This window comes from Amphibalanus amphitrite, unplaced genomic scaffold, assembly GCF_019059575.1.
Source record: "Amphibalanus amphitrite isolate SeventyFive unplaced genomic scaffold, NRLGWU_Aamphi_draft 000197F_arrow, whole genome shotgun sequence".
Taxonomy (NCBI): Eukaryota; Metazoa; Arthropoda; class Thecostraca; order Balanomorpha; family Balanidae; genus Amphibalanus; species Amphibalanus amphitrite.
Window position 1 is genome coordinate 278,790 of NW_024881692.1, and position 24,257 is coordinate 303,046.

Genomic DNA, 24,257 nt, shown 5'->3' on the forward strand with positions numbered 1-24,257 from the left:
CCTGACCTGGCCTAAATACATGAAGACATCATCTGTGATCAAAACTAACATGATATTCGTGATCAGCACCCTGAAAAACCCCATTGCGGCCACACTTTACGACGTTCTAACAGGTCCCGATTTTCCCGCCTTTGGGGTCATTGACCTGACCTGCAAGGTCAACCAATGACCTAGGACCTTAAAGTTGGGTATCATCGGCTTCCTCTCGTCACGGGCAACACGCTCGTTTTTTCCGCGAAGCTCTAGCTCGATCAGGGGCGAAACGGCAAGGGGGGGTCCAACGGACCCCCCCCCCCCCTTATACGTTCGCGGCTGGAAAAACACCAATACGGGCGAGGGTTAATATTATAATTATAATTTCAAATGATGGCAAAATGATTTGATTGAGCCTGAGGAAATCCATTTTGAAAAATGGGCTTAACTTGTGTAATGGAAACGTGGCTATTACGCTGATGATGATAATATAGTAACACTTAAGTTCCACCATTTCATTTTTTGCTCCCCTTAAGGTGAGCTTCTGTTATGCTTTCGTATAATTCCAGGAGTTTTGGCAGAGAAGAACCTTCCGGCCCGCCAAAGATTCGGCCCATACGAGGGCACGCTAACCACCGACGAACCACGGACTGGAACCGCTGGGTACAGGTGGAAGGTTAGTGTTGTTGTGATTGTTGTCAAGCGGGAAATACTGCGCCACTTCTTACGCATATCTCTCAAAAGTTAAAAAAAACTGTGTTAGAAACACGCCAGAATGCCTAATAGTCGTTTTCGCGCAGGTGAGGAGAACGCCTATTTCCTATAAAAACGTGGGTGTGCGTTTTCACACTTATTCTTTTATTTTGTTCTTGTCTTTGTATTTTGATACATTCATAGAATCATAGAAAGCTTACACAATTTAATGCGTCAGCCGCACCTGAGCAGTTAGTTGTGTTGAATCAATTGCCATCGTATTGGATTTGAATGCTGGCTCAATTCATGCCTGCTTTTTCTTCTATTGGAAGCATTATACTGGTTCATCGCTCGTGTAATGATATCGTTTGAATTGCATTACATTTTCACAAAGGCGTACTTTTGCATCTTATGTATCTAATTTGCGTTCTGTTTTTTTTTTCTTCTACAGGTCAAGAAGGGTGACCGTGTTCATCACTCGGTGAATGCCGAGGACCCGAGCTGCAGCAACTGGCTCAGAAGGGTCAACTGTGCCCGCTCGGAGGAAGAACAAAACCTAGTCGCCTTCCAGCACAAGGGCCAGATATACTTCAGGTGTGTTAAAATGGGCGCCGAAATATAATACGGGTATGTTGTCTAATAAATTTAGTTACGCTCTGCATTTTGTGTGTTCTACTTAGTGGTTGATAACTTGTTTGTGGTTGTAATCTATCTACGAGTATACTTTTTTAAAGTGATTGATGACCACTTTTCTGGTGCATGAGTCATGAGTATGCCAAATCAGCAATAGGTTTTGAGTTTGTGTTGTTGACTATTACAGGACATCAAAGCCCATCCCGAGGGGCTCAGAGCTGCTGGTGTACTACGGAGACGACTCGGCCCGGGAGCTGACCGTACACTCGGAGACGTCTGGGGAGCCTGCGGCTTCCCCTGCGCCCGGACCGTCATCCTCAGGTCAGTAACATTTATGCCACTTTTCGAAACCCGGGCATTCCACGATAGATCGACCAAAAAAGAATAAAATTTACACCCTCATATTTTATTTTTTGCTTAAAATTGGTCTAATGGGTTTTGATGGGCGGGGAACCCAGCTGTGGCAAGGATTTTTTTCTTCGAACAACGGTTTCCGAGATATAGCCTCGGGCAGTTCCTGGAGGTCACGCTGCAACCCTATGTTTGGCGGCTTATAACTCAGAAACTATTGGTTTTCTATGGTAAAAACTTTATATGGTTCAACTCGCAATCAATCAACAAACGTTTTGGCTATCTCGGATTTTCGATTTTTGAAAATTTTGATCACGTGACATCTTGACCTTTTTTTCGAAGAGTGACCTTGATATTTTCCCAACTGAAAGTCGCAATTTTGTCTGATGACGATTAAAGCCTTATTAATTGTCATTCATATGCGACAATAAAAAAGTGGCTTTAGGCCTGCGTTGACCTCAGGTCAGGTCATTTTTATGACCTTCCCATTATTACGAGCGGGAGCGACAGCGAAATTTCGAGAACAAAGCAAGATAGCGACAAGCGGTAAACGGCACAGGGTACACATGGATAAGGTCTACAATTTTTACTCAGGTCATTTTCAGGTCAGGTCAAAGGTGACGTCACAGGGGTAAAAAGAAAGTCTAAATGGCGGCACTACATATATATGAAGTTTTTCTCGAATAACTTTCAAAGTATCCCAGCTAGGAACAAACTAATAGCACCATCGTGATCCTCTCGTCGATCCGCATCGAAACATATGTATGTTGACCTCGAAAGGTCAAGGTCAAAAGTTGACCTTAGGTCACGTGACCTTAAGGTCATCATATATATCATTCGATGGGCCATGACGAGCTGAACACAATGAGCCTATCCGTGCGGCTGTATCTCAAACCTGTAAGGAGTTATTAGCAAAAAAAAACATTTGGTGACCTTTAACCCGCGCCGTGCTGGTGGCCTGAACTTTCCGCCGAGTGCTGGGGGGGGGGCGTTTTCACGCCCCCCCGTCTAACTCGGCTCCTGGGCCACGTAGCGACACGCGGTAAGCGGCAATCGAAAGAGCGTCAAAAATAAGGACGAAAACACTTCGGTCATTTTTTGGGTCAGGTCAAAGGTCAGGTCACCAGAGGTCACCAAAGGTAAAATGTTGACTATTTCAACATTTTGGAAACTGCCAACGGCTATCTCGGGAACCGATAGAGCTACAGCGCCGCGGAAAAGCGCATTCGATAGCCCTTTTACAGACCTTTCTGAGTAATGTTCTCAGATTTGACCTCAGGTCAACGGTTTAGCCTCCAGAGGGCAAAAACTCCAAAAATAGCCGTTTTTACGAAAAACGTTTTTTCGTCAATAACTTTTGACTCATAAGCGCCATGACATTACTTTTGCCAGCATCGTGTTCCTCTCGTCGAGACGCGTCGAATGAACTATTCGTTGACCTTGAAAGGTCATTTTGAAAATTTGACCTCAGGTCAAGGTCATGACCTGACCGAAAAGGGTCATGTTGCATATCAGTCGATCCGTATCGTCGAGCTGAACACATCTGACGTGTTTTCACCGCTCTAGCACGTCTCTATCAAAAGTTATAGCCAAAAAACTGCTGGCGACCGTTCATGACCTGAGATGACCTCAGGGGCACACAGAGGGGTCACAGGTGCATTTTTCCTATTCAGTGTGTCATGTTTACCTATGAACCGATGTTTGAGAGCGTTTTGAACGATATTCGTCCAAAAGAGGCGCATTTCAATTTTCTCCCATTGACTTATAATGGAGAGGTCGCAAAATTGACCTGACCTTAGGTCACAGATATAAAAAATCCGAGATATACATTTTATACATACTGTTACTCATATCAATCGCTGAAAGTTTCAAAGTGATCGTTCAGTCGGTGTAGCTATAGCGAGCCTTTGAACTTTTTCTGAGGTAAGGTCACTTGACGTGACCTGGTGACCTGACCTTGAACGGCCTAGGTCTGAAATTTTCACAACATGTGCGGAAATGATGTAGGAACACGTGTACCAAAAACGGCGGCGCTGCGCGCCGCCGTTTTTGAGATATTCGCGAAAAACCTGAGGGGGGGGCGTAAAAACGCCCCCCCCCAGCACGGCGCGGGTTAATGACGTCACATGACCCAAGAGCAACGTCACAATTGACCAAGAGCAAAAAAAGGTTTTAAGGTAGTCAAAGTTAGTCGTATATGAAGTCACTCATGGTATATTAGGCAATTCCGACGCGTTTTAGTGTAAGAATAAGGGAACTGATTTTTCCCCAATTGACTTATAATGGGGTGGTCAAGAAATTGACCTGACCTTAGGTCATCGGTATTGAAATTCAAAACGAACTGGCGCTAGGCGAAAGCAAACGCATTGGCGCCTATTCTACGTCTGTTTCTTTATTAGATCAAAAGGTACAGCCAAAAACGGAAAATTATTGTGTGTTCAACGCGTGACCTCGGATGACCTTTCAGCGGGTCACTGATACAAAGCTGCACCAGTGCCATCAATAATAGCCTAACTTAACATGATTCAAAAGTATTTGAACCGGTCAGATGCGTTTGAACCGGTCAGATTCGGTGGTAGCCGATATTTCTGCCATTGACTTAAAGGACAGGTCACAAAAATGACCTGATCTCAGGTCAATGCAGGCCGAAAGCCACTTTTTATTGTCCCATATGAATGACAAGTGATAAGGCTTTAATCGTCATCAGACAAAATTGCGACTTTCAGTTGGGAAAATATCAAGGTCACTCTTCGAAAAAAGGTCAAGATGTCACGTGATCAAAATTTTCAAAAATCGAAAATCCGAGACAGCCAAAACGTTTGTTGGTTGATTGTGAGTTGAACGATATAAAGTTTTTACCATAGAAAACCAATAGTTTCTGAGTTATAAGCCGCCAAACATAGGGTAGCAGCGTGACCTCCAGGAATTGCCTGAGGCTATATCTCGGAAACCGTTGTTCGAAGAAAAAAATCCTTGGCACAGCTGGCTTCCCCGCCCATCACAACCCATTAGACCAATTTTAAGCAAAAAATAAAATATGAGGGTGTACGGCTTTGGTTGATCTATCGTGGAATGCCTCCATGTTTGGTCGGTTTTGCAATTCGGCGTATGTCGGCTCGCATTAGCCGCGCGTTGGCAGTCTTTTGTGGTTTCAAGCGTTTAAACATGTGATATGATGCTGGTCCCATGCATTAGGGTGGGTGTCAAGGTCACCGGAAGGGCAGGTCAGGTCACTGACCTTTGATAACCTCGTTCCACTTTCTCGAGTTTTACATGTTTCTAGGCTAGTTTTTTTTAGCTGAATTCGAATTTAGCAATCATTGAGCATTTACGAAGCAGTTTTGGCACCTTCGTAACATGTTACGAAGCTTTTAGAGGCGGTTGCCACCTACTACGAATACCCAGCAAAACCCTTACTGGTTGACCTGACCTGACCTGACACGACCTGGCCTAAATGCATGAAGACATCATCCATGATCATAACATGATACTCGTGATCAGCACCCCGAAAAAAAAGCATAGCAGCCACCATTTACGACGTTCTAACAGGTCCAGATTTCCCGACTTTTGGGTCATTGACCGGACCGGAAGGTCAACCGATGACCAAGTAGGGGAGGTTGGGGTAATTTGGCCGTTTTTTTTTTTTAGAAAACGATGTAACTTAATATTGACGACATATTTCTGCATTTTCTCAACGCTGGCAGGTGTCGCATTCATTTTACTTTACTGGACAGTGAACTTGAAATGATAGAGTAATTACTTATATTGTAATTGTGACGTATTACAAAGGTCTGCAAGGCCGCCAAATTGCCCCACTAGCAGGGTTATTTGGCCGGGGGTGTGGGGTAATTTGGCTGGTGTTAGTTTGAGGCCGGGATTTTTTGTTATAGGCGAGTCAGCTTCACATTCAACAATGGCGTGTGTCCTACGACGCATTTGACGCATTTCGGAGGTTGACTCAGCAGTCTCAGGGGTCGAAAATAGTCAAAATAGCGGCTCTAGATGCGATCACAGTTTTTTACGAATAACTTTTGAAGTAATCAAGCTAGGTCAAAACTAAAAGTAGCATCGTAATTCTTTCGTCAGTCCGCATCGAAACATATATGTGTTGACCTCGAGAGGTCAACGTCAAAGGCAGACTTGTGCCAAGGTCCCAAAAAGGTCCGAGATCCAGGGTTCGCAGAGTCCAAGGTCTGGGACCTTGATGGATCCTGGACCTTGCATTGTCATTTTTGTCGTGAGACCTTGGAAACCCAGGACCTTAAAACATCCATATGCCGCGAGACCTTGGAATCCCAGGACCTCAACTTTTGAAGGTGGGAGGTGGAATCTAACATAAACTTAAAAGCACAACAGAGCATTTCTTATTCAACATGCAGCACTTCCGCTTTCATCCGCCATCAGCAACTCAGTTCAAAGAATGATACATTACATCACTAAAATTTATTTCAAAACACCTCTGCATGGTGTTTACACAAACAACAGTTCTTTACTAGGCATGGTCGACCTCAGGCCACCCACACTTCAGCATACAGGGTATTATCAATGTTTAACGGCTCAAGGTTAGTCGTCTTGGATGCTCAGAAATAAAAAGGTGAACATTCATTGTCTCTTCCTTAGTTGTCACCTTAGTTGATTGTGGACTTCTCAGAGCATGTCTTGATTATGGAGTTGAAACAGCAGTGAACAAATCATTTATCATTTTGATACTATGATTAATTTTAGAGAGTTGCACACTTGAACTTGACACCTGCCATTGATAAGTTCATGGCTCTTGCATTCTTCAGTCACATTTAGGACGGCCTCTTAACTATTTAAATACAAAAATAAAAATACTACAAGAATTAGAAGACTATTAGAATTAGTTTGGCATATCAATTTATTTCTCCACCTCGTGGCACCGGAACGAATGGGCGCTGTTCAAAGAGGCGTTGTTATTTTTCAAGGTTTCGATAAAAAACAAGTCGACAGATACAGAAACTTCGGAAAAGGCGGAAACGTCACAGGTTTTAAGTGCCAATACCAATACATTGTGGCACTTATTTGCACAGATGTCAAAATCAAACACAAATTTCTTTGCGATGAAGTAATTGCTGGAGAAACGGTTTTCACGGCTCTGATTTTCAAAGAACGCCCATCAAGATGGCTATCTCAACTCAATTCTAATGTTAAGGTGGGACAGTCCCTTTAAGGGCCGCCCCACACTGGACCTCGCATGCGGGTTGCGAGTTTTTGGTTTTTCGGGTTTCTTCAAAATTAAATAATTTCTTCAAAATTAAATAATACAATCTAAGCTGAGTGACCCACACTACCATCTAACAACGATTCTGCATGTTTTTAGCTTGCGAGCGACCTTGCATCGCATTCCAAAAGTTGATTTTGAGTCAACTTTCGATTTTCCTCGCTGCGAGGTCTGCGAGTTCTGCGAGGTTTGCGAGTTTTTCGTTGGAGTCGAATTTTGGTTCGTTGTGCTGGTATTGCGACTATATGTAAGCTTCTGAAGGTGTGCCGGTTTCACTGCATTCATGAAGTTACGATAAGAGAGCGGTCTAATCACTCTATGAATTAGTATTATGCCCGCAAACTCAAAACCCGCAAACTCGCAACCCGCATGCGAGGTCCAGTGTGGGGCGGCCTTAAGAGATAGGGACTAAACTAGTCCCACTCTGCAACTGAAGGGAACAAATTTCTACAACACCACGAAGCTGCGGGGGTTGCGATAGATGGTGGTTTCTGGACCTGGCCGCAAACTTGGCTATCTCAACTAAAAAAACTGGGATGGTCACTTTGATGCGTCCATGTTTCTTCAGGTAGCTTGGTATGTAATGGGTACTCGGCAGCAATGTTCCTTCATCCTATCTGTGTGTTTGCTGTTTCAGGTATCTTAATCACCGGAAACAGACTTAGCTGCCCACACTGTTCCTACGAATGTTTGGGACAGCATTGTCTGGACGCACACGTGAAGACACGGCACGGCATCGGCCGATTCCAGTGCGAGTGGTGTCCGTACTCTACCAACCATTCGGGCTATATGATAAAACACCAAAGAACTCACACGGGAGAGCGGCCACACGGTTGCCCTGTGTGTCCAGCCGGGTACAAACAAAGCGTAAACCTCACCCCACACCGGCGGAATCACAGTAGGAAGGGGTCGTTCCGCTGTTCCGTTTGCACGGCCCGGTTCGTTCAGAAGACAAACCGCACAAGACACATGCGGATTCACACTGGGGAGCGGCCGTACCAGTGCGATGAATGTGCGGCCAGTTTCACTCAACGAGAACATCTCATCAGGCACAAGCGGACTCACACGGGGGAGCAGCCGTTCGGCTGTTCCATCTGCCCGGCACGGTTCATTGTGCGGTCAGAACTCACCATGCACATGAGGACCCACACGGGGGAGCAGCCGTTCAGCTGTTCCATCTGCCCGGCACGGTTTACTGAACGGGAAAGCTTCAACAGACACATTCGTATTCACACAGGTGAGCAGAAACACGGCTGCTCTATCTGCCATGTACAATTCACGTCATGGTCGCACCTTATCGTGCACTTGCGGACTCACTTAGATGAGCGGCCGTTTCGCTGCTTCTTGTGCAAGGCACCATTCACTGAACGGACAGACCTCAACATGCACATGCGAGTTCACAACAAAAGCGGCCGTACGGCTGTTTCGTCTGCCCGGCACGGTTCAGTCGACGGTCACACATCTGAAGACAAATGCGATCCCACACTGGAGAGCGGCCTGGGCAGTGCGATGAGTGTAAGAACAGTTCCACCACACGATCAGATCTTATGAGGTATATTCGGATTCACACGGGGGACAAGACGCAAGGCGGCTTCATCCGCCTGGCACCGTTCCTTAACGGATACATATCAGGACACACATGCGGATTCACATGGACACTCAACGACTCAAATGGTCACTCACATGGTCGCGGATCACTCAACGATCAAGTATCATGAATTAATTGGAAGTTCGCGAGGGTGACGAGCCGTGCGGCTGCTTGCCCGGTTCTGGGCGGTTTGTTGAATAATCACATCTAAAGAAACACATGCGGGCTGATGCGGAAGGAACGTTGCACGGCTCAATCGCAGATGTTCCCACCAGACACATGTAGACTTGCAGGAGTTCGGTCATACCGTTGTTCTACCTGTCACCTTTTGACCGGCAGTGAAGCATGACACACCACGTGATCTGCCATGACACAAACACATAACACAACTATCGGTCCACATGTGAGCTGTGTGGAAATAGTGATTCCATCGAACAGGCTGCGCAGGTTATCGACATACGAGTAGGCATGATTGGTGTGATGTACATACGTTTTGTGCTGTTGTCATTGCTGCTGATTTGGGTTTGATTTTCTCCAGCTTGCGCTTGCATTATTTCTTGTAACACGGTTACAAATATCAATGTGGGTTGTTATATGTTTGGAAGATACGTTTTCCGGGCGCTGATCACCGATGGTTTCTGATGTGTCTTTCCCCCCGCCCCCCCCCCCCCCCGCCTCGGTGATGTGGCACCGAGCGACAGAGGTTCAGGCATCGTTGGAGACTGTCGAGAAACCTTTTTGTGTATTATATAGGTTGTAAATGGTAGTTGAAATACAATCGTCTAGAACACAATGTTTACCTGTCACTGCAGAGTGAGGTCCTTATGAAGCACAGACATGTCCCCCCTGCCTGGAGTGCTTAACCCGCGAGTTGCTGGGGGGGGGGGGGGGGCATTAAACGCCCCCACTTTTTTCGCCGCGCTGTAGCTTAAAGGGAGATTATGACCTTTTTCCACAGAATCTGAGTTAGGACCATTTTCTGACAAAACACAACAAGTTATAATGTAAATTAAAACCATTTTGCTCAATTCGGTACCTTGCCGCAAATATCTCAACTTGAAGTCACGTTAGCGGGGAGCGCTGAAAATGACCGTTGAATAAGTACTTACATCACTTTTTGGTACTTGCATGTAATTTTGTAAAATGAGCGTATTCATTACATTTGATCTTCATCACATCTAGTTAGTTAATGGTCGTCTATAGTGCCTTCAAAAGATATTCATGGTTTGGGGGTGGTTTATGTCTAAATTTACGCAACTATTTTTCCTGTTCATCTGTCGCCATATGCTGCTATTTTAGTAGCAACGACTCAATTTTGAATCGGTCCCGCCGACTGCACAATAAAAGAAGATAGATACAACACTTTTGCGGCATCACTGAAAAACTTATGCAGTACTGTTATCAAAATTCTCATAACACCGTTCGATAAACCTGAAGTCTTTTTGAAATAAATATGCTTGTATTTTTCGCTTCAGGCTCTGAGGCCAAAATAATGAATTTCGTAGTCGCAATCGCAAGATTTGGCTGCGTTTCTGGCGCTTGCCGTTCATTTGTGGCGCAAAATAATGTTGGAAACAAAGAAGAGTAGGAACTATGTACCCCCGAATTAGAATCTAATTAATTCTAAACCGAATTAACTCTAATTCAAATTAGAATCCTTACAACCAAGCAACGACAAAGCGATAACATAAACAAAAACCCAAGCGTCGCTGTTTGAAACAAAAGCGCCATATACTGCGACTTTTTTATAGAGAAGGACAACGCATTTCGGTGGGTGTTACAAGTACTGGACTGTAATCGCCACGCCCCGCGTGGATTGTCCATGAAGGTAATACATACATACATACATACATACTGCAAGTACTGCTTCTTTTTTGCAAAAATAAAAACCTTTTTCACATACGAAAATGTGCTAGGAAATTTTCATATTTTATAGAAACTACAGTAGAAATAGTATAGATGTCGAGTAATTTTTATTTAAGAAAAAAGAAAGCTCATTATCTCCCTTTAACCCGGCAGGCGGTGGGCCTCCCGGCCACCTTCCGCGCGGTGGGGGGGCATTTTTTGCCCCCCCCCCCGTATCTCCGAAAATACTGGACGGATCCGGAAAATTCAAACAGAATTCAAACGGAAAATTCACCGAGTAAAACGCATTTTATCGAAAATCAGCGATAGGGCGTCAGTTGTCTAGTACATATGTTGCTATAAGAGGTCACTGGTCATACCAGGTCAAGTCACAGGTCAGGTCACCAAGGGTCACCACATGAACCGAACTTTACTAAAGTTGTGCGTTGCATGTTTTATGGCTAATTTTTTCTTCATTTCCAACTCAATGGTGTTGGTTATAAGACCATCAGGTACGGTTTAGGGGAAGGAGGGTGAATTGCGCCACCTTAAGGAAAAACGATAATTGTAGGAAAACCGCTGGAGATATAAGCATGCACTGGTAATCATTTCAAAGAGGAGCTTATTGGCTACGATTTAAGAGCCTCCCGATCAATTAAGAATGTTTCGTTTGCTTCTGACAGCTGCTTTTTCAGAAAGATGCAAAAGGGCGCATTTGCCAACAACTGCTGTAAATTGCGCCAGGGGGATGGCGCAATTAGAACCCAATTGCGCCCTATACTTTAACATGGCTAAGCGAATGAGACGGAATGCATACACCCCTGCAGTCTAATGTCATTGCAGCTTACTTAAACATTCATAATGTTAGTCATGCTGGTTAAATAACAAATGTAGGTGTAAATCGCGATGCTTTTGCCCAGGTAGATTACCTACATGTTGTCGCGGAAGCGCGGAATGAGAGAAGACTGAGCGGGCCGAGACTTGTATTGCAACGGTGGTTCTGATTCTGATTCGGGGTTCGCCAGTGCCTGTGCGTTATATGCAAGGTGGTTGCACAATGAAGGACCGGTCCGCCGACCCGCCGGGTCGGTGGACGGTGCCGACACGTGGGGAAAGTGACGGCTATTTCTATGTAACAAAGCTTGCACGTGTACTCTCTTTATCATGATATGGAAGAAGGGAATCGGTCCCACATTATCTTCCCTCCCCCCAGGGAAGCGTAGGGAACCGAAGCGATCATAACAAAGAGAGGAAACGTTTAGCTGACGGAGAAAGAAATTTCCATATGAGCGTATCACAAAATGGTATGAACAGATAAGTAAGTTTCGTGACAATTACACCTACTACCGGGCGATCCCTCCGCACTCTTGGCGGGGACCGTCCCTGGGCATCTCCATGGCCCTCGGCATCTCTGGCCGAATATCAATACAATATAATTTCAGTGAATTGACCACGATTAACGTATTTGAATGTTCATACCGTTGAGAGTATGCTCTTTCTACGTTTACTAGTGTCAAAATGACACGGCAAAGTGCAGGCAAAAATTAAATGCACTTGCAATTTCTCCGTAAATTTTGGGGTGAGCAACCACAATGAAGCACAACAAACGACAGAACACTGACGAAAACGGATAATGAAACAGTACGGTTTTTTGAAACACATCGAAGTTAAAACAAATTTCACAGCACAATTTCACTGTCACTTTTTGACGAAAATACAGCAAAAGTTCATAATGGGTGAATTTTCTTGATTTCGGTGCCAATTTGTCTTGAATTTAGCGTTGTACTTTTCGTCTTCTCTCCTCCGATCTTGAGTCCTTCAGCGAGGTGGTGTCCATCACTCGATGATGCTGAGGAGGACGGCGCGGGCTGATGAGCCGTACGCTGTCGGCGGGCTCCGTAGTAGTCCAGGGTAGCTGATGACCTTGCCGCAGGGCAGATAGTCTTGCTGGGCAGAGCTACTCACTGGAGACGGTGCTGCTGGACGATGACGAGTCCAGGATGGTCAGCTCCCTAGTCGATGACGTGACGTACAGGAGATACACCGTCACGGAGCACGGACTAACCAGTCTGCGATGTCAGTGCAGATGTAGAGGCTGGGGTCCGTGGTGAGGGGCACAAGTCCCCTCGACCGCCGCTGCCACCATTGTCGCGGAAGCGCGGAATGAGAGAAGACTGAGCGGGCCGAGACTTGTATTGCAACGGTGGTTCTGATTCTGATTCGGGGTTCGCCAGTGCCTGTGCGTTATATGCAAGGTGGTTGCACAATGAAGGACCGGTCCGCCGACCCGCCGGGTCGGTGGACGGTGCCGACACGTGGGGAAAGTGACGGCTATTTCTATGTAACAAAGCTTGCACGTGTACTCTCTTTATCATGATATGGAAGAAGGGAATCGGTCCCACAATGTGTCCGTACGCTTGTAAAAGTGCAACGAAAACGTTTACTGTATAGGGTAGACCGGGGCAAGTCGCCCCGCCGAGGTAAAACGCCTCACCGATGTTTCTCGGAACTGACAGGGTTCTGGGGAAACATCATCTCTTCTATAAAACGTGCACTATATGATCATTATATGAGCAGACTGGAAAGAAATTGTGATGACTCTTTCGGGAGATATAGCAATAAATGTGTTTTTTGAGTGATTTTTATGTTTTGTTGTCAGATTATGTATCATGGCGTTCTTTTATGGTCCACATTAGGTTAACGACTTTTATGTATTTTGAACAACTATTGTCTAACGCTTATCATGCCGGGTTGGTTCGTGTTAAATTATGTCTTACTGGAGTGCAGGGCGTTGTTCTCTCACCGAACTACGTGATGGGGTAAAACGCCCCAGTAGGTCGCGGGGCAAAAAGCCCCTGGGGCGTTTTACCTCATGTGTTGTTCGGGCTACCCACTTTCTAATGTTCGGTAGCTGGCGAACAGTAAGTTTCTATGCCTTTATATGTATTTTTCTCAGCAACTGGATGGCAAAGGAAGTATTTTGTTAACATTTGCATTGCAATAATTTATTATTTGGTCTTATGAGGTAGGTGAAAAACCTGCTCATACAATAGTGTCATAGCTGAGCACCTGACAGGATGGAATGTGCTAACTTCAGTGCCGTGCCTCCAGAGGTCTAACGGACCTCTCACATAAGATTTAGCCAACTACCATGTTAAATCTTTAATCTTAAGTATGGGGCTACTTGCCCCAGGCCGTGGGGCGTTTTGCCCTGGGGTTGGGGCAAAATGCCCCATTTGCAGTTGCTTCACAAATCACTTCCTAGCTTGGAGTCCGATCATAAGTGAATCAATTTGAGGGGTGCAATTTAAAGTAAAATGTCCAAAGAACGCATTGAGCACAAATTTGGCCTTCCAGGTGATGTGGGACAAAATCTATGTAGCAAAATAAATTATCTGGGGCGCTTGCCCCAGGCTACCCTACCAAGTACCGACTAGATATATGTGATCGTATGCGCCTATACGGTAACATTTTCAATCGTTTCTCTCAAAATTAATAATTTTTATCGTTTCGACAGCTTTATGACATCAGTTTTTACTTTTTATCATAGCTGTCACCTCTCACGTCTGAGCCCATGTTGAAAATGTTGTATTTTGTCAATTAGGTACACCACAAGTTCGTAGCCTAAATGGCAGCTGCATTATAAGTTTGACAAGAGAAATAATTTGCGGACTGGCGACAGAGGGCTGCTCCCCTGCCTGACATTAAATTCCTTCTTTATTGCAATCAGTTAATGATGCATTCATACTGTCGGGATACAATAGCTACACTATTATTCTATTTGTGCCCCCCCCCCCCCTGGCGCAATTGCCATGGGCGCAATTAGAATCGAGGTACTTTTAATAAACGCGTAGAAGTTATCATAAAGATGTTGAAGGAAGTTTACTGTTTCAGTGAAATATAATGAAAAAAAGGGTTTTTCTTTCTAAATATCACTCCGAAAATCACACAAATATTACAAATTTTTATAGCCAACGGTTCAAAATACTGCAAAAAAAGCTAAGAAAACGCCGTAACATCTTTGATGGCGTAATGAGCCTTGCTGATTGGCTTTATCAGAGAGCTTGGGCCATAAAAGGAACTGTCCAGTGGGGAAAATAATGTTTTCGAACACAAAATTCAAAACATGCCACTGAATCCGTGGGAATGTTGGTGGGCGCAATTGGTTAGGAGGGCGCAATACACCCACTTTCCCCTAGGTCACTTTATGGTGGAGGTCAGGTCAAGGTCAGGTAAAAAAGGTCAACTTTCAAAGTTGTTAGTTTTACATAAAATGGGTATTGGTTCGATGCAGCTCGTCACGGGGAGCCTAATGGTGGCTTTGTTTTGCGCTACGAGATCTAGAATTGCTAAAAATTGAGTTTGAAAATATGACTTCATCAATTTTGAACAGTATTTTCGCTATAATTTGGCCAAAAAAGGTATTGATCTCAAATTTGGTATGTAGATAGAAGGCCGGTAGGGACTATCACATATATTCCGCTTTTTTGTTTTTTTTTTTTATTTTTCGGCTATTATATGATAAAAATCTTTTTTTCTTTTTGTGGTCCAAATCCGAAAATTTCGAAAATTTGAGATAGTTTTGAAGCATTCTTAGTTCTACACCTTTTATGTCTGTAACATTTTTCTGTATCTCTAAAGCTGTAGGCCTTACAGCTCCTCCCGCGAAATCTTTTTTTGGGGTCGAAAATGGCAGAAATGACGTCACTCTGACGTCATTAGCGGCCAGTCTATCATAGCCTTTGGAAAATTTTTGGCCACAATGTGCAATGGCTATTCACGGGAGGGTACTGAAAGTTTGGTGACGATCGGCGCAGGGGTTCTGGAGATAAATTGAAAAAAACTAAAGGGGGAAGGCACCCCCACCACCACCACCACCACCACCACCACCACCACCACCACCACCTGAAAGTTTAGGTCAGCCGATCCGTCCCCCCCCCCCCAGTCAAAAATCTGTGGCGACGCCCCTGCTCATACGTATGTCTTTGTCTTACAGGTAGTACACTTCAGTGTCCCCACTGCGACTTCAACTGTTTGGGACAAAAGCGTCTGGATAAACACTTGAAGACGCGGCACGGTCACCTTGGTAACAAGGGCCGATTCCAGTGCGAGTGGTGCCAGTACTCCGCTGAACAGCCTGGTCATCTGAGGGAACACCGTAGGACCCACACGGGGGAGCGGCGGCACGGCTGCTCCGTCTGTCCGGCACGATTCACAAAACGAGGAACCCTCAACAAACATATGCGAACGCACACAGGAGAGCGGCCGTTCCGTTGCTCCATCTGCCCAGCACGGTTTGCTGACCGGTCAAACCTCAAAAACCACATGACAATTCATGTGGGGGAGCGGCCGTACCAGTGCGATGTATGTCGGTCCAGTTTCTTGAAACGATCTCATTTAGTCAGGCATGCTCGGTTGCACTCGGAGGCCCGGCCGTACGTCTGCTCTATCTGCCCGGCACGGTTCACACAACAGGCAGACCTGAAAGCACATATGCGGACTCACCCCAGGGAGAAGCAGTACACGTGCGATAGGTGCTCATCCAGGTACTCAACGCGAGCACATCTCAACGTACACATGCGGACTCACACGGGGGAGCGACCGTACCAGTGCGATAAGTGCCCGTCCAGGTTCATTACGCGAGCAAAGCTCAACAGACACATATGGACTCACACTGAGGAGCGGCCGTACCAGTGCTATAAGTGCCCTTCCAGGTACTTTACGCGAACACATCTCAACACACACATGCGGATTCACGCTGAGGTGCTGCCGTACCAGTGCGATAAGTGCCCGACCAGGTTCTTTACGGAAACAAATCTCAACAAACACATGCGTATTCACAAAGAGAAACGGTCGCATGGCTGTTCCACCTCCGCAGCACAGTTCACTCTACGAAAAGGGCTCACCACACATGTATTGATCCACACGGGGGAGCGGCCTTACGGCTGTTCCAGTTGCCCGGCACGGTTTGCCCATCGGTCAGAACTCACCACTCACATGCGGACTCACACGGGGGACCGCCCGTACCAGTGTGACGAGTGTCCGTCCAGTTTCGTTACCCAAGCAAATCTCATCAGTCATGCTCGGATCCACACGGAAGGCCGGCGACATGGCTGCTCCGTCTGCCCGGCACGGTTCACTCAACTGTCAGACCTCGGCGCACACATGCGAATTCACATGGGCGAGCGACCGTTTGACTGATCCATCTTCACGGCATGGTTCCCTGAACGATCAAGTCTCATCGGACACGGGAAGGTCCACAGGAGTGACCGGAAGCACGGCTAGTCGTCCTGTCCTGCGCGGTTTGTTGAACGATCACATCTCGCCAGGCTTATGCCGACCACACAGGAGAGCGATGCAACGCGAAGCCACCACATACTGTCAGGCGTCACGTCATCCGACATTACACAAACACATCACGCAGCTCTGGATTCATGTTTTAACAGTGTGGGCAGGGCTGCGGAGTCGGAGTCGGAGTCGGAGTCGGAGTCGGTCGGAGTCGACAGTTACGACCGGAGTCGGAGTCGGAGTCGGAGTCGATTTTATAAACCCGAGCCGGAGTCGGAGTCGGAGTCACCGAAAATCTGTCGACTCCGCAGCCCTGCTAGGTCTGCGGAGTCGGAGTCGGGAGTTGGAGTCGGTCGGAGTCGACAATTCTGCCCGGAGTCGGAGTCGGAGTCGGAGCTGGTTTTTGAAAGCCGGAGTCGGAGCCGGAGTCGGAGTCGCTGAAAATCCATCGACTCCGCAGCCCTGAGTGTGGGAGTGTTAAATGGATCCAATATGCTACGGAAGCATGTCGAGAAGGGCGTGAATGTTATAAAATACAGGTTTTGTGTTGTTAATGCTGTTGACTTGGTTTGATGTTCTCTCCTGGTTTCATTTTTTTTTTTGTAAGACTGTCTCAAATATCAAAGTGAAATGCTTTATCTTTGGAAAACTTTGGAAGTGCCGACTTCGCCAACCTTAGAAACCCAGCTTCAGGGAATACTTATCGATCATCCAAGGACCCTGCTTGTCATCTGCGGTGATTTAAGTTTTAACCCTCGCCCGTATTGGTGTTTTTTTTTTTTCCAGCCGCGAACGACCCCCCATGCCGTTTGTCCCCTGATCGAGCTAGAGCTTCGCGAAAAAACCAGTATGTTGTCCGTGACGAGAGAAAGCCGATGATACCCAATTTTAAGATCCTACGTCGTTGGTTGACTTTCCAGAGGTCAATAACCTAAAAGTCGGGAAAGTTGGGACCTGTTAAAACGTCGTTAAGTGTGGCTGTTATGGGGGTTTTCGGGGTGCTGATCACAAATATCATGTTAGTTTTGATCACAGATGATTTCTTCTTGCATTTAGGTCAGGTCGGGTCGGGTCAACCAGTAGGGGTCCTGCCGGGTATTCGTGGTAGGTGTCAACCGCCTCTTGACAGCTTCTTAACATGTTACAAAGGCACCAAAACTACTTTTTGATTGTTCAGATGGTTGCCAAATTCGGACGCAGCTCTAAAAACTAGCCTAAAAACTTGTAAAAGTAAAAAAAGTGAACCGAGGTCACCAAAGGTCAATGACCTGACCTACCCTTCAGGTGACCTTGACACTAACCCTAATGCATGGGACCAACATCATATCATATGATATGGTTTGAACGCTTGAAATAGGTTTGAACGGCGTCCCAATAAGGTTTGGCAGGCGATAAGGACGGTTGTTGCTGGAAGAAAGATGGTCCTAGCCTTCCAGGCAGGGGGAGCATTTTTTGCCCCCCCCCTTAGTTTTTCCATATATCTCCAAAACCGCTACGCCGATCGTCACCAAACTTTCAGTACCCTCCCGGGAGTAGCTTTTACACATTGTGACCAAAATTTTTTTTTCCAAAGGCTATGATATGTTGGCCGCTAATGACGTCAGAGTGACGTCATTTATGCAATTTTCGACAAAAAAGGTTCGCGGGTAGAGCTGTCAGGCCTATAGCTTTGAAGTACAGAAAAACGTTAAGGACATAAAAGTTGTAGGTAGAATTATCAGGGCTACGAAACTGCTATCTCGAAATTTTGAATTTTTTAATTTTGACCCCCAAAATAAAAAATGAATTTACGAGGAAAAAATCCAGAGTTTTTTGATTTTCGAAAAAACGGAATATATGTGAAAGCCCCTACCGACTTCTATTCACATACCAAATTTTAGATCGATACCTCTTTTTTGGCTAAGTTATAGCGAAAAAACTGTTGAAAATTGATGACGTCAAATTTTCAAACTCAACTTTTAGCAATACTAGGGGGCATTTTTTGCCCCCCCCCCGTATCTCCGAAACTACTGGACAGATCCGGAAAATTCAAACGGAATTCAAACGGAAAATTCACCGAGTAAAACGCATTTTATCGAAAATCAGCGATAGGGCGTCACTTGTCTAGTACATATGTTGCTATAAGAGGTCACTGGTCATACCAGGTCAAGTCACAGGTCAGGTCACCAGGGGTCACCACATGAACCGAACTTTACTAAGGTTGTGCGTTGCATGTTTTATGGCTAATTTTTTCATTTCCAACTCAATGGTGTTGGTTATAAGACCATCAGGTACGGTTTAGGTCACTTTATGGTGGAGGTCAGGTCAAGGTCAGGTAAAAAAGGTCTAATTTCAAAGTTGTTAGTTTTGCATAAAATGGGTATTGGTTCGATGCAGCTCGTCACGGGGAGTCTAATGGTGGCTTTGTTTTGCGCTACGAGATCTAGAATTACTAAAAATTGAGTTTGAAAATATGACTTCATCAATTTTGAACAGTATTTTCGCTATAATTTGGCCAAAAAAGGTATTGATCTCAAATTTGGTATGTAGATAGAAGGCCGGTAGGGACTATCACATGTATTCCGCTTTTTTTATTTTTCGGCTATTATATGATAAAAACCTTTTTTTATTTTGGGGTCAAAATCCGAAAATTTCGAAAATTTGAGATAGTTTTGAAGCATTCTTAGTTCTACACCTTTTATGTCTGAAACATTTTTCTGTATCTCTAAAGCTGTAGGCCTGACAGCTCTTCCCGCGAAACCTTTTTTTTGTCGAAAATGGCAAAAATGACGTCACTCTGACGTCATTAGCGGCCAGTCTATCATAGCCTTTGGATTTTTTTTTTGGCCACAATGTGCAATGGCCATTCACGGGAGGGTACTGAAAGTTTGGTGACGATCGGCGCAGGGGTTCTGGAGATATATTGAAGAAAAAAACTAAAGGGGGAAGGCACCCCCACCACCACCACCTGAAAGTTTAGGTCAGCCGATCCGCCCCCCCCCCCCCAGTCAAAAATCTGTGGCAACGCCCCTGCTCATACGTATGTCTTTGTCTTACAGGTAGTACACTTCAGTGTCCCCACTGCGACTTCAACTGTTTGGGACAAAAGCGTCTGGATAAACACTTAAAGACGCGGCACCGTCACCTTGGTAACAAGGGCCGATTCCAGTGCGAGTGGTGCCAGTACTCCGCTGAACAGCCTGGTCATCTGAGGGAACACCGTAGGACCCACACGGGGGAGCGGCGGCACGGCTGCTCCGTCTGTCCGGCACGATTCACAAAACGAGGAACCCTTAACAAACATATGCGAACGCACACAGGAGAGCGGCCGTTCCGTTGCTCCATCTGCCCAGCACGGTTTGCTGACCGGTCAAACCTCAAAGACCACATGAGTATTCATGTGGGGGAGCGGCCGTACCAGTGCGATGTATGTCCGTCCAGTTTCTTGAAACGATCTCATTTAGTCAGGCATGCTCGGTTGCACTCGGAGGCCCGGCCGTACGTCTGCTCTATCTGCCCGGCACGGTTCACACAACAGGCAGACCTGAAAGCACATATGCGGACTCACCCCAGGGAGAAGCAGTACAAGTGCGATAAGTGTCCGTCCAGGTTCTTTACGCGATCAAATCTCAACGAACACATGCGGACTCACACGGGGGAGCGGCCGTACCAGTGCGATAAGTGTCCGTCCAGGTTCTTTACGCGATCAAATCTCAACGTACACATGCGGACTCACACGGGGGAGCGGCCGTACCAGTGCGATAAGTGCCCGTCCAGGTTCTTTACGCGATCAAATCTCAACAAACACATACGGACTCACACTGAGGAGCGACCGTACCAGTGCGATAAGTGCCCGTCCAGGTTCTTAACGCGATCAAATTTCAACGAACATATGCGAACTCACGCGGAGAAGCGGTCGCACGGCTGTTCCATCTACACAGCACAGTTCTGTCTACCAAGAAGCCTCACCAAACATATGCGGAGCCACACGAGGGAGCGGCCGTACCGGTGCGATAAGTGCCCGACCAGGTTCTTTACGCGATCAAATCTCAACAAACACATACGGACTCACACTGAGGAGCGGCCATACCAGTGCGATAAGTGCCCGTCCAGGTTCTTTACGGAAACAAATCTCAACAAACACATTCGGACTCACACTGAGGAGCGGCCATACCAGTGCGATAAGTGCCCGTCCAGGTTCTTTATGGAAACAAATCTCAACGTACACATGCGGACTCACACTGAAGAGCGGCCATACCAGTGCGATAAGTGCCCGTCCAGGTTCTTTACGGAAACACATCTCAACACACACATGCGGATTCACGCTGAGGTGCTGCCGTACCAGTGCGATAAGTGCCCGTCCAGGTTCTTTACGGAAACAAATCTCAACGTACACATGCGTACTCACACGGGGGAGCGGCCGTACCAGTGCGATAAGTGCTCGTCCAGGTTCATTACGCGAGCAAATCTCAACAAACACATAGGGGAGAGTGGGGCAATGGCGGACGGTGGGTAATACCGGCCACCCATCTCTAGTGAGTACTTTGTCCATCACTAATCAGCTGATAATGTTTACATTTCAGTTGAGCGCCATTCTAGCACGTGGTGCAAGTTTGTCACGGTAGCTCCATTATTTTCATTTTTATAGCGTTAAATGTGTTTTTCGTATCTGATTTTTAATTTTTGTTGCATCTATTTGCTGACTGTGAAATGTGTTAACGCATTTTCAGAAGTGCTGCTTTGCAATGACCTTCAATTAAGCCTTTCTTATGCGATTGCTGGATGTGAGGCGTTTGCGGCGCAATGCCTTTGACTGCTGCCTGCTTTCTTAAAATAAAGCTGACCTCGGGGTAATACCGGACACGTGTCCGGAATGACCCCACGCGGTTTTGTTTGCGACTTCTGTCGTTAAAGCTCAACGTTTCGGGTTGCTCTGTTTACGGCTGTGCTAGTTTGCTTGCTGTGTTTACGGTTGTGTTAGTTTGCTGCTCTGTTGGCGCCGCGCTGTTGTGTTGCAGCGAGTGCAGTGTTGTGTTGCGGTGCAGTGTACTGTTAACTGCTGAATACAGTTGTCGTTTCTTAATTCTCACTTAAATTTCCATCGAAAGAACGGTTTAAGGATAAATACCAGTGACGATATTTCGACTTTTGTGCTATTGCACTTAGTGGCCGGCATTACCCCTCGCTTTTTTGCACCTCCATTTTTCACCACATTTTCGCGTAGGCTCTGAATCTGTCATCAGTGATCTGAGATACTAAAACTGGGTGCTATCTGAAAGCCTATTCCTTTGGCTATAACCACAGTCAAAATCACCATAAAATAGCTTCAAATAGCTAAGCTATTGAGCAAAATGCTTATGGTGTCGCCATTGCCCCACTCTCCCCTAAGCATTCACGCTGAGGAGCGGCCGTACCAGTGCGATAAGTGCTCGTCCAGGTTCTTTACGCAAGGAAAGCTCAACGTACACATGCGCATTCACACGGAGAAACGGTCGCATGGCTGTTCCACCTCCGCAGCACAGTTCACTCTACGAAAAGGGCTCACCACACATGTATTGATCCACACGGGGGAGCGGCCTTACGGCTGTTCCAGTTGCCCGGCACGGTTTGCCCATCGGTCAGAACTCACCACTCACATGCGGACTCACACGGGGGACCGCCCGTACCAGTGTGATGAGTGTCCGTCCAGTTTCGTTACCCAAGCAAATCTCATCAGTCATGCTCGGATCCACACGGAAGGCCGGCGACATGGCTGCTCCGTCTGCCCGGCACGGTTCACTCAGCTGTCAGACCTCAGCGCACACATGCGAATTCACATGGGCGAGCGACCGTTTGACTGATCCATCTTCACGGCATGGTTCCCTGAACGATCAAGTCTCATCGGACACGGGAAGGTCCACAGGAGTGACCGGAAGCACGGCTTGTCGTCCTGTCCTGCGCGGTTTGTTGAACGATCACATCTCGCCAGGCTTATGCCGACCACACAGGAGAGCGATGCAACGCGAAGCCACCACATACTGTGAGGCGTCACGTCATCCGACATTACACAAACACATGACGCAGCTCTGGATTCATGTTTTAACAGTGTGGGAGTGTTAAATGGATCCAATATGCTACGGAAACATGTCGAGAAGGGCGTGAATGGTATAAAATACAGGTTTTGTGTTGTTAATGCTGTTGATTTGGTTTGATGTTCTCTCCTGGTTTCATTTTTTTTTTTGTAAGACGGTCTCAAATATCAAAGTGAGATGCTTTATATTTGGAAAACTTTGGAAGTGCCGACTTCGCCAACCTTAGAAACCCAGCTTCAGGGAATACTTATCGATCATCCAAGGACCCTGCTCGTCATCTGCGGTGATTTAAGTTTTAACCCTCGCCCGTATTGGTGTTTTTCCAGCCGCGAACGACCCCCCCCCCCCCTTGCCGTTTGGCCCCTGATCGAGCTAGAGCTTCGCGAAAAAACCAGCATGTTGTCCGTGACGAGAGAAAGCCGATGATACCCAATTTTAAGGTCCTACGTGGTTGGTTGACATTCCAGAGGTCAATGACCTAAAAGTCGGGAAAGTTGGGACCTGTTAAAATGTCGTTAAAGGGACCCTCCCACCTTAACATTAGATTTGAGTTGAGATAGCCAAAATGGGGTCCCTGGCTCACAATTACCGGTTTCGGCACTCACAACATCGAGAAATGCCTTAAATCGGAAATATTGAATTTCAAAATTGCAGCATTTTGATTCAGAGGGGCTAATGCATAGGAATACCCCTCTGAATGTGTGACGTCAGCGCAGATATCTAACGATTTTTAAATGCTTGACTAAAACGTTTTGTAGCACGCGGTGGTATATGCTGCTTTGCGCGCAACATCTGCCGCAAACGCCGCACTTCCAAAATGAAGTCGCTAGAAACAGCGGAGATTCCAAAAAAGTAAACAAAAGTAAATGTCTAATATCTTGAAAACCGGTGAATATTTTTCGGTGAAATTTGGTAGATATTCGTTTTTGCTCTTTCTGAACCGAGCGACATCACTTTCATGCCAATTCATGAACTTTTTTGAAGGTGGGAGGGTCCCTTTAACCCGCGCCCCACTGGGGGGGGGGGGGGCTATTTATAGCCCCCCCTCCCGTTTTTCTGCAATAACTTCCAAACCGCTTGACGGATCGACGCCAAACTTTCAGTACCTTCGGCTGCATCAATTTGACACCTTGTGTCAAAATTTGAACTTCGTAGCTACCATAGGTCGGCCGGAAATGACGTCAGAGTGACGTCATGTTCGTCCGATTTCGACGCAAAACATTGAACCACAGCAATCGCTCCCAAGAGCTCAGTGTTTAAGCTAGATCCAATTTCTTTACATGAAAGAACTCAGAATTGACCGCGCTATCAAACTGCTATCTCGGATTTTCAAAATTTTGAAAATTTCGAAAATTCTATATAATAATATTCAAAATTTATATTTTTATATTTTTTCCTAAAGTTTTTGACTTTTCGAAAAAAACCGGAATATATGTGACAGAACGCATGATTATGACTAACACTAGCAAGTTTTAGCTAAATATCTTCAAAAATGGCCAAGTTATACGCATTATTGCAAAAAATTCACAATTATTAATTTTTCAAATCAATTTTTCAGTACGTATTTGGCATCGTACACCAATATAAATGGCAC

The 24,257-nt window shown here is 46.0% G+C and overlaps 1 protein-coding gene across 13 annotated transcripts in view; it reads left to right on the plus strand.

The window, feature by feature from the left end:
• Positions 1-24,257, plus strand: part of LOC122384725 (zinc finger protein 2-like) — a 45,977-nt gene that overhangs the window by 17,659 nt on the left and 4,061 nt on the right. For 5 of the 13 annotated variants that reach the window (XM_043372415.1, XM_043372418.1, XM_043372419.1 and 2 more), the window contains exons 8-10: positions 543-649; positions 1,118-1,260; positions 1,487-1,620. In XM_043372415.1, coding sequence (XP_043228350.1) covers positions 543-649; positions 1,118-1,260; positions 1,487-1,620 — 384 coding nt within the window. Of the gene's footprint in view, positions 1-542; positions 650-1,117; positions 1,261-1,486; positions 1,621-7,529; positions 9,274-15,321; positions 17,169-24,257 lie in introns of those variants that run through there. The other 8 variants (XM_043372409.1, XM_043372408.1, XM_043372406.1 and 5 more) reach the window with 3 other exon arrangements.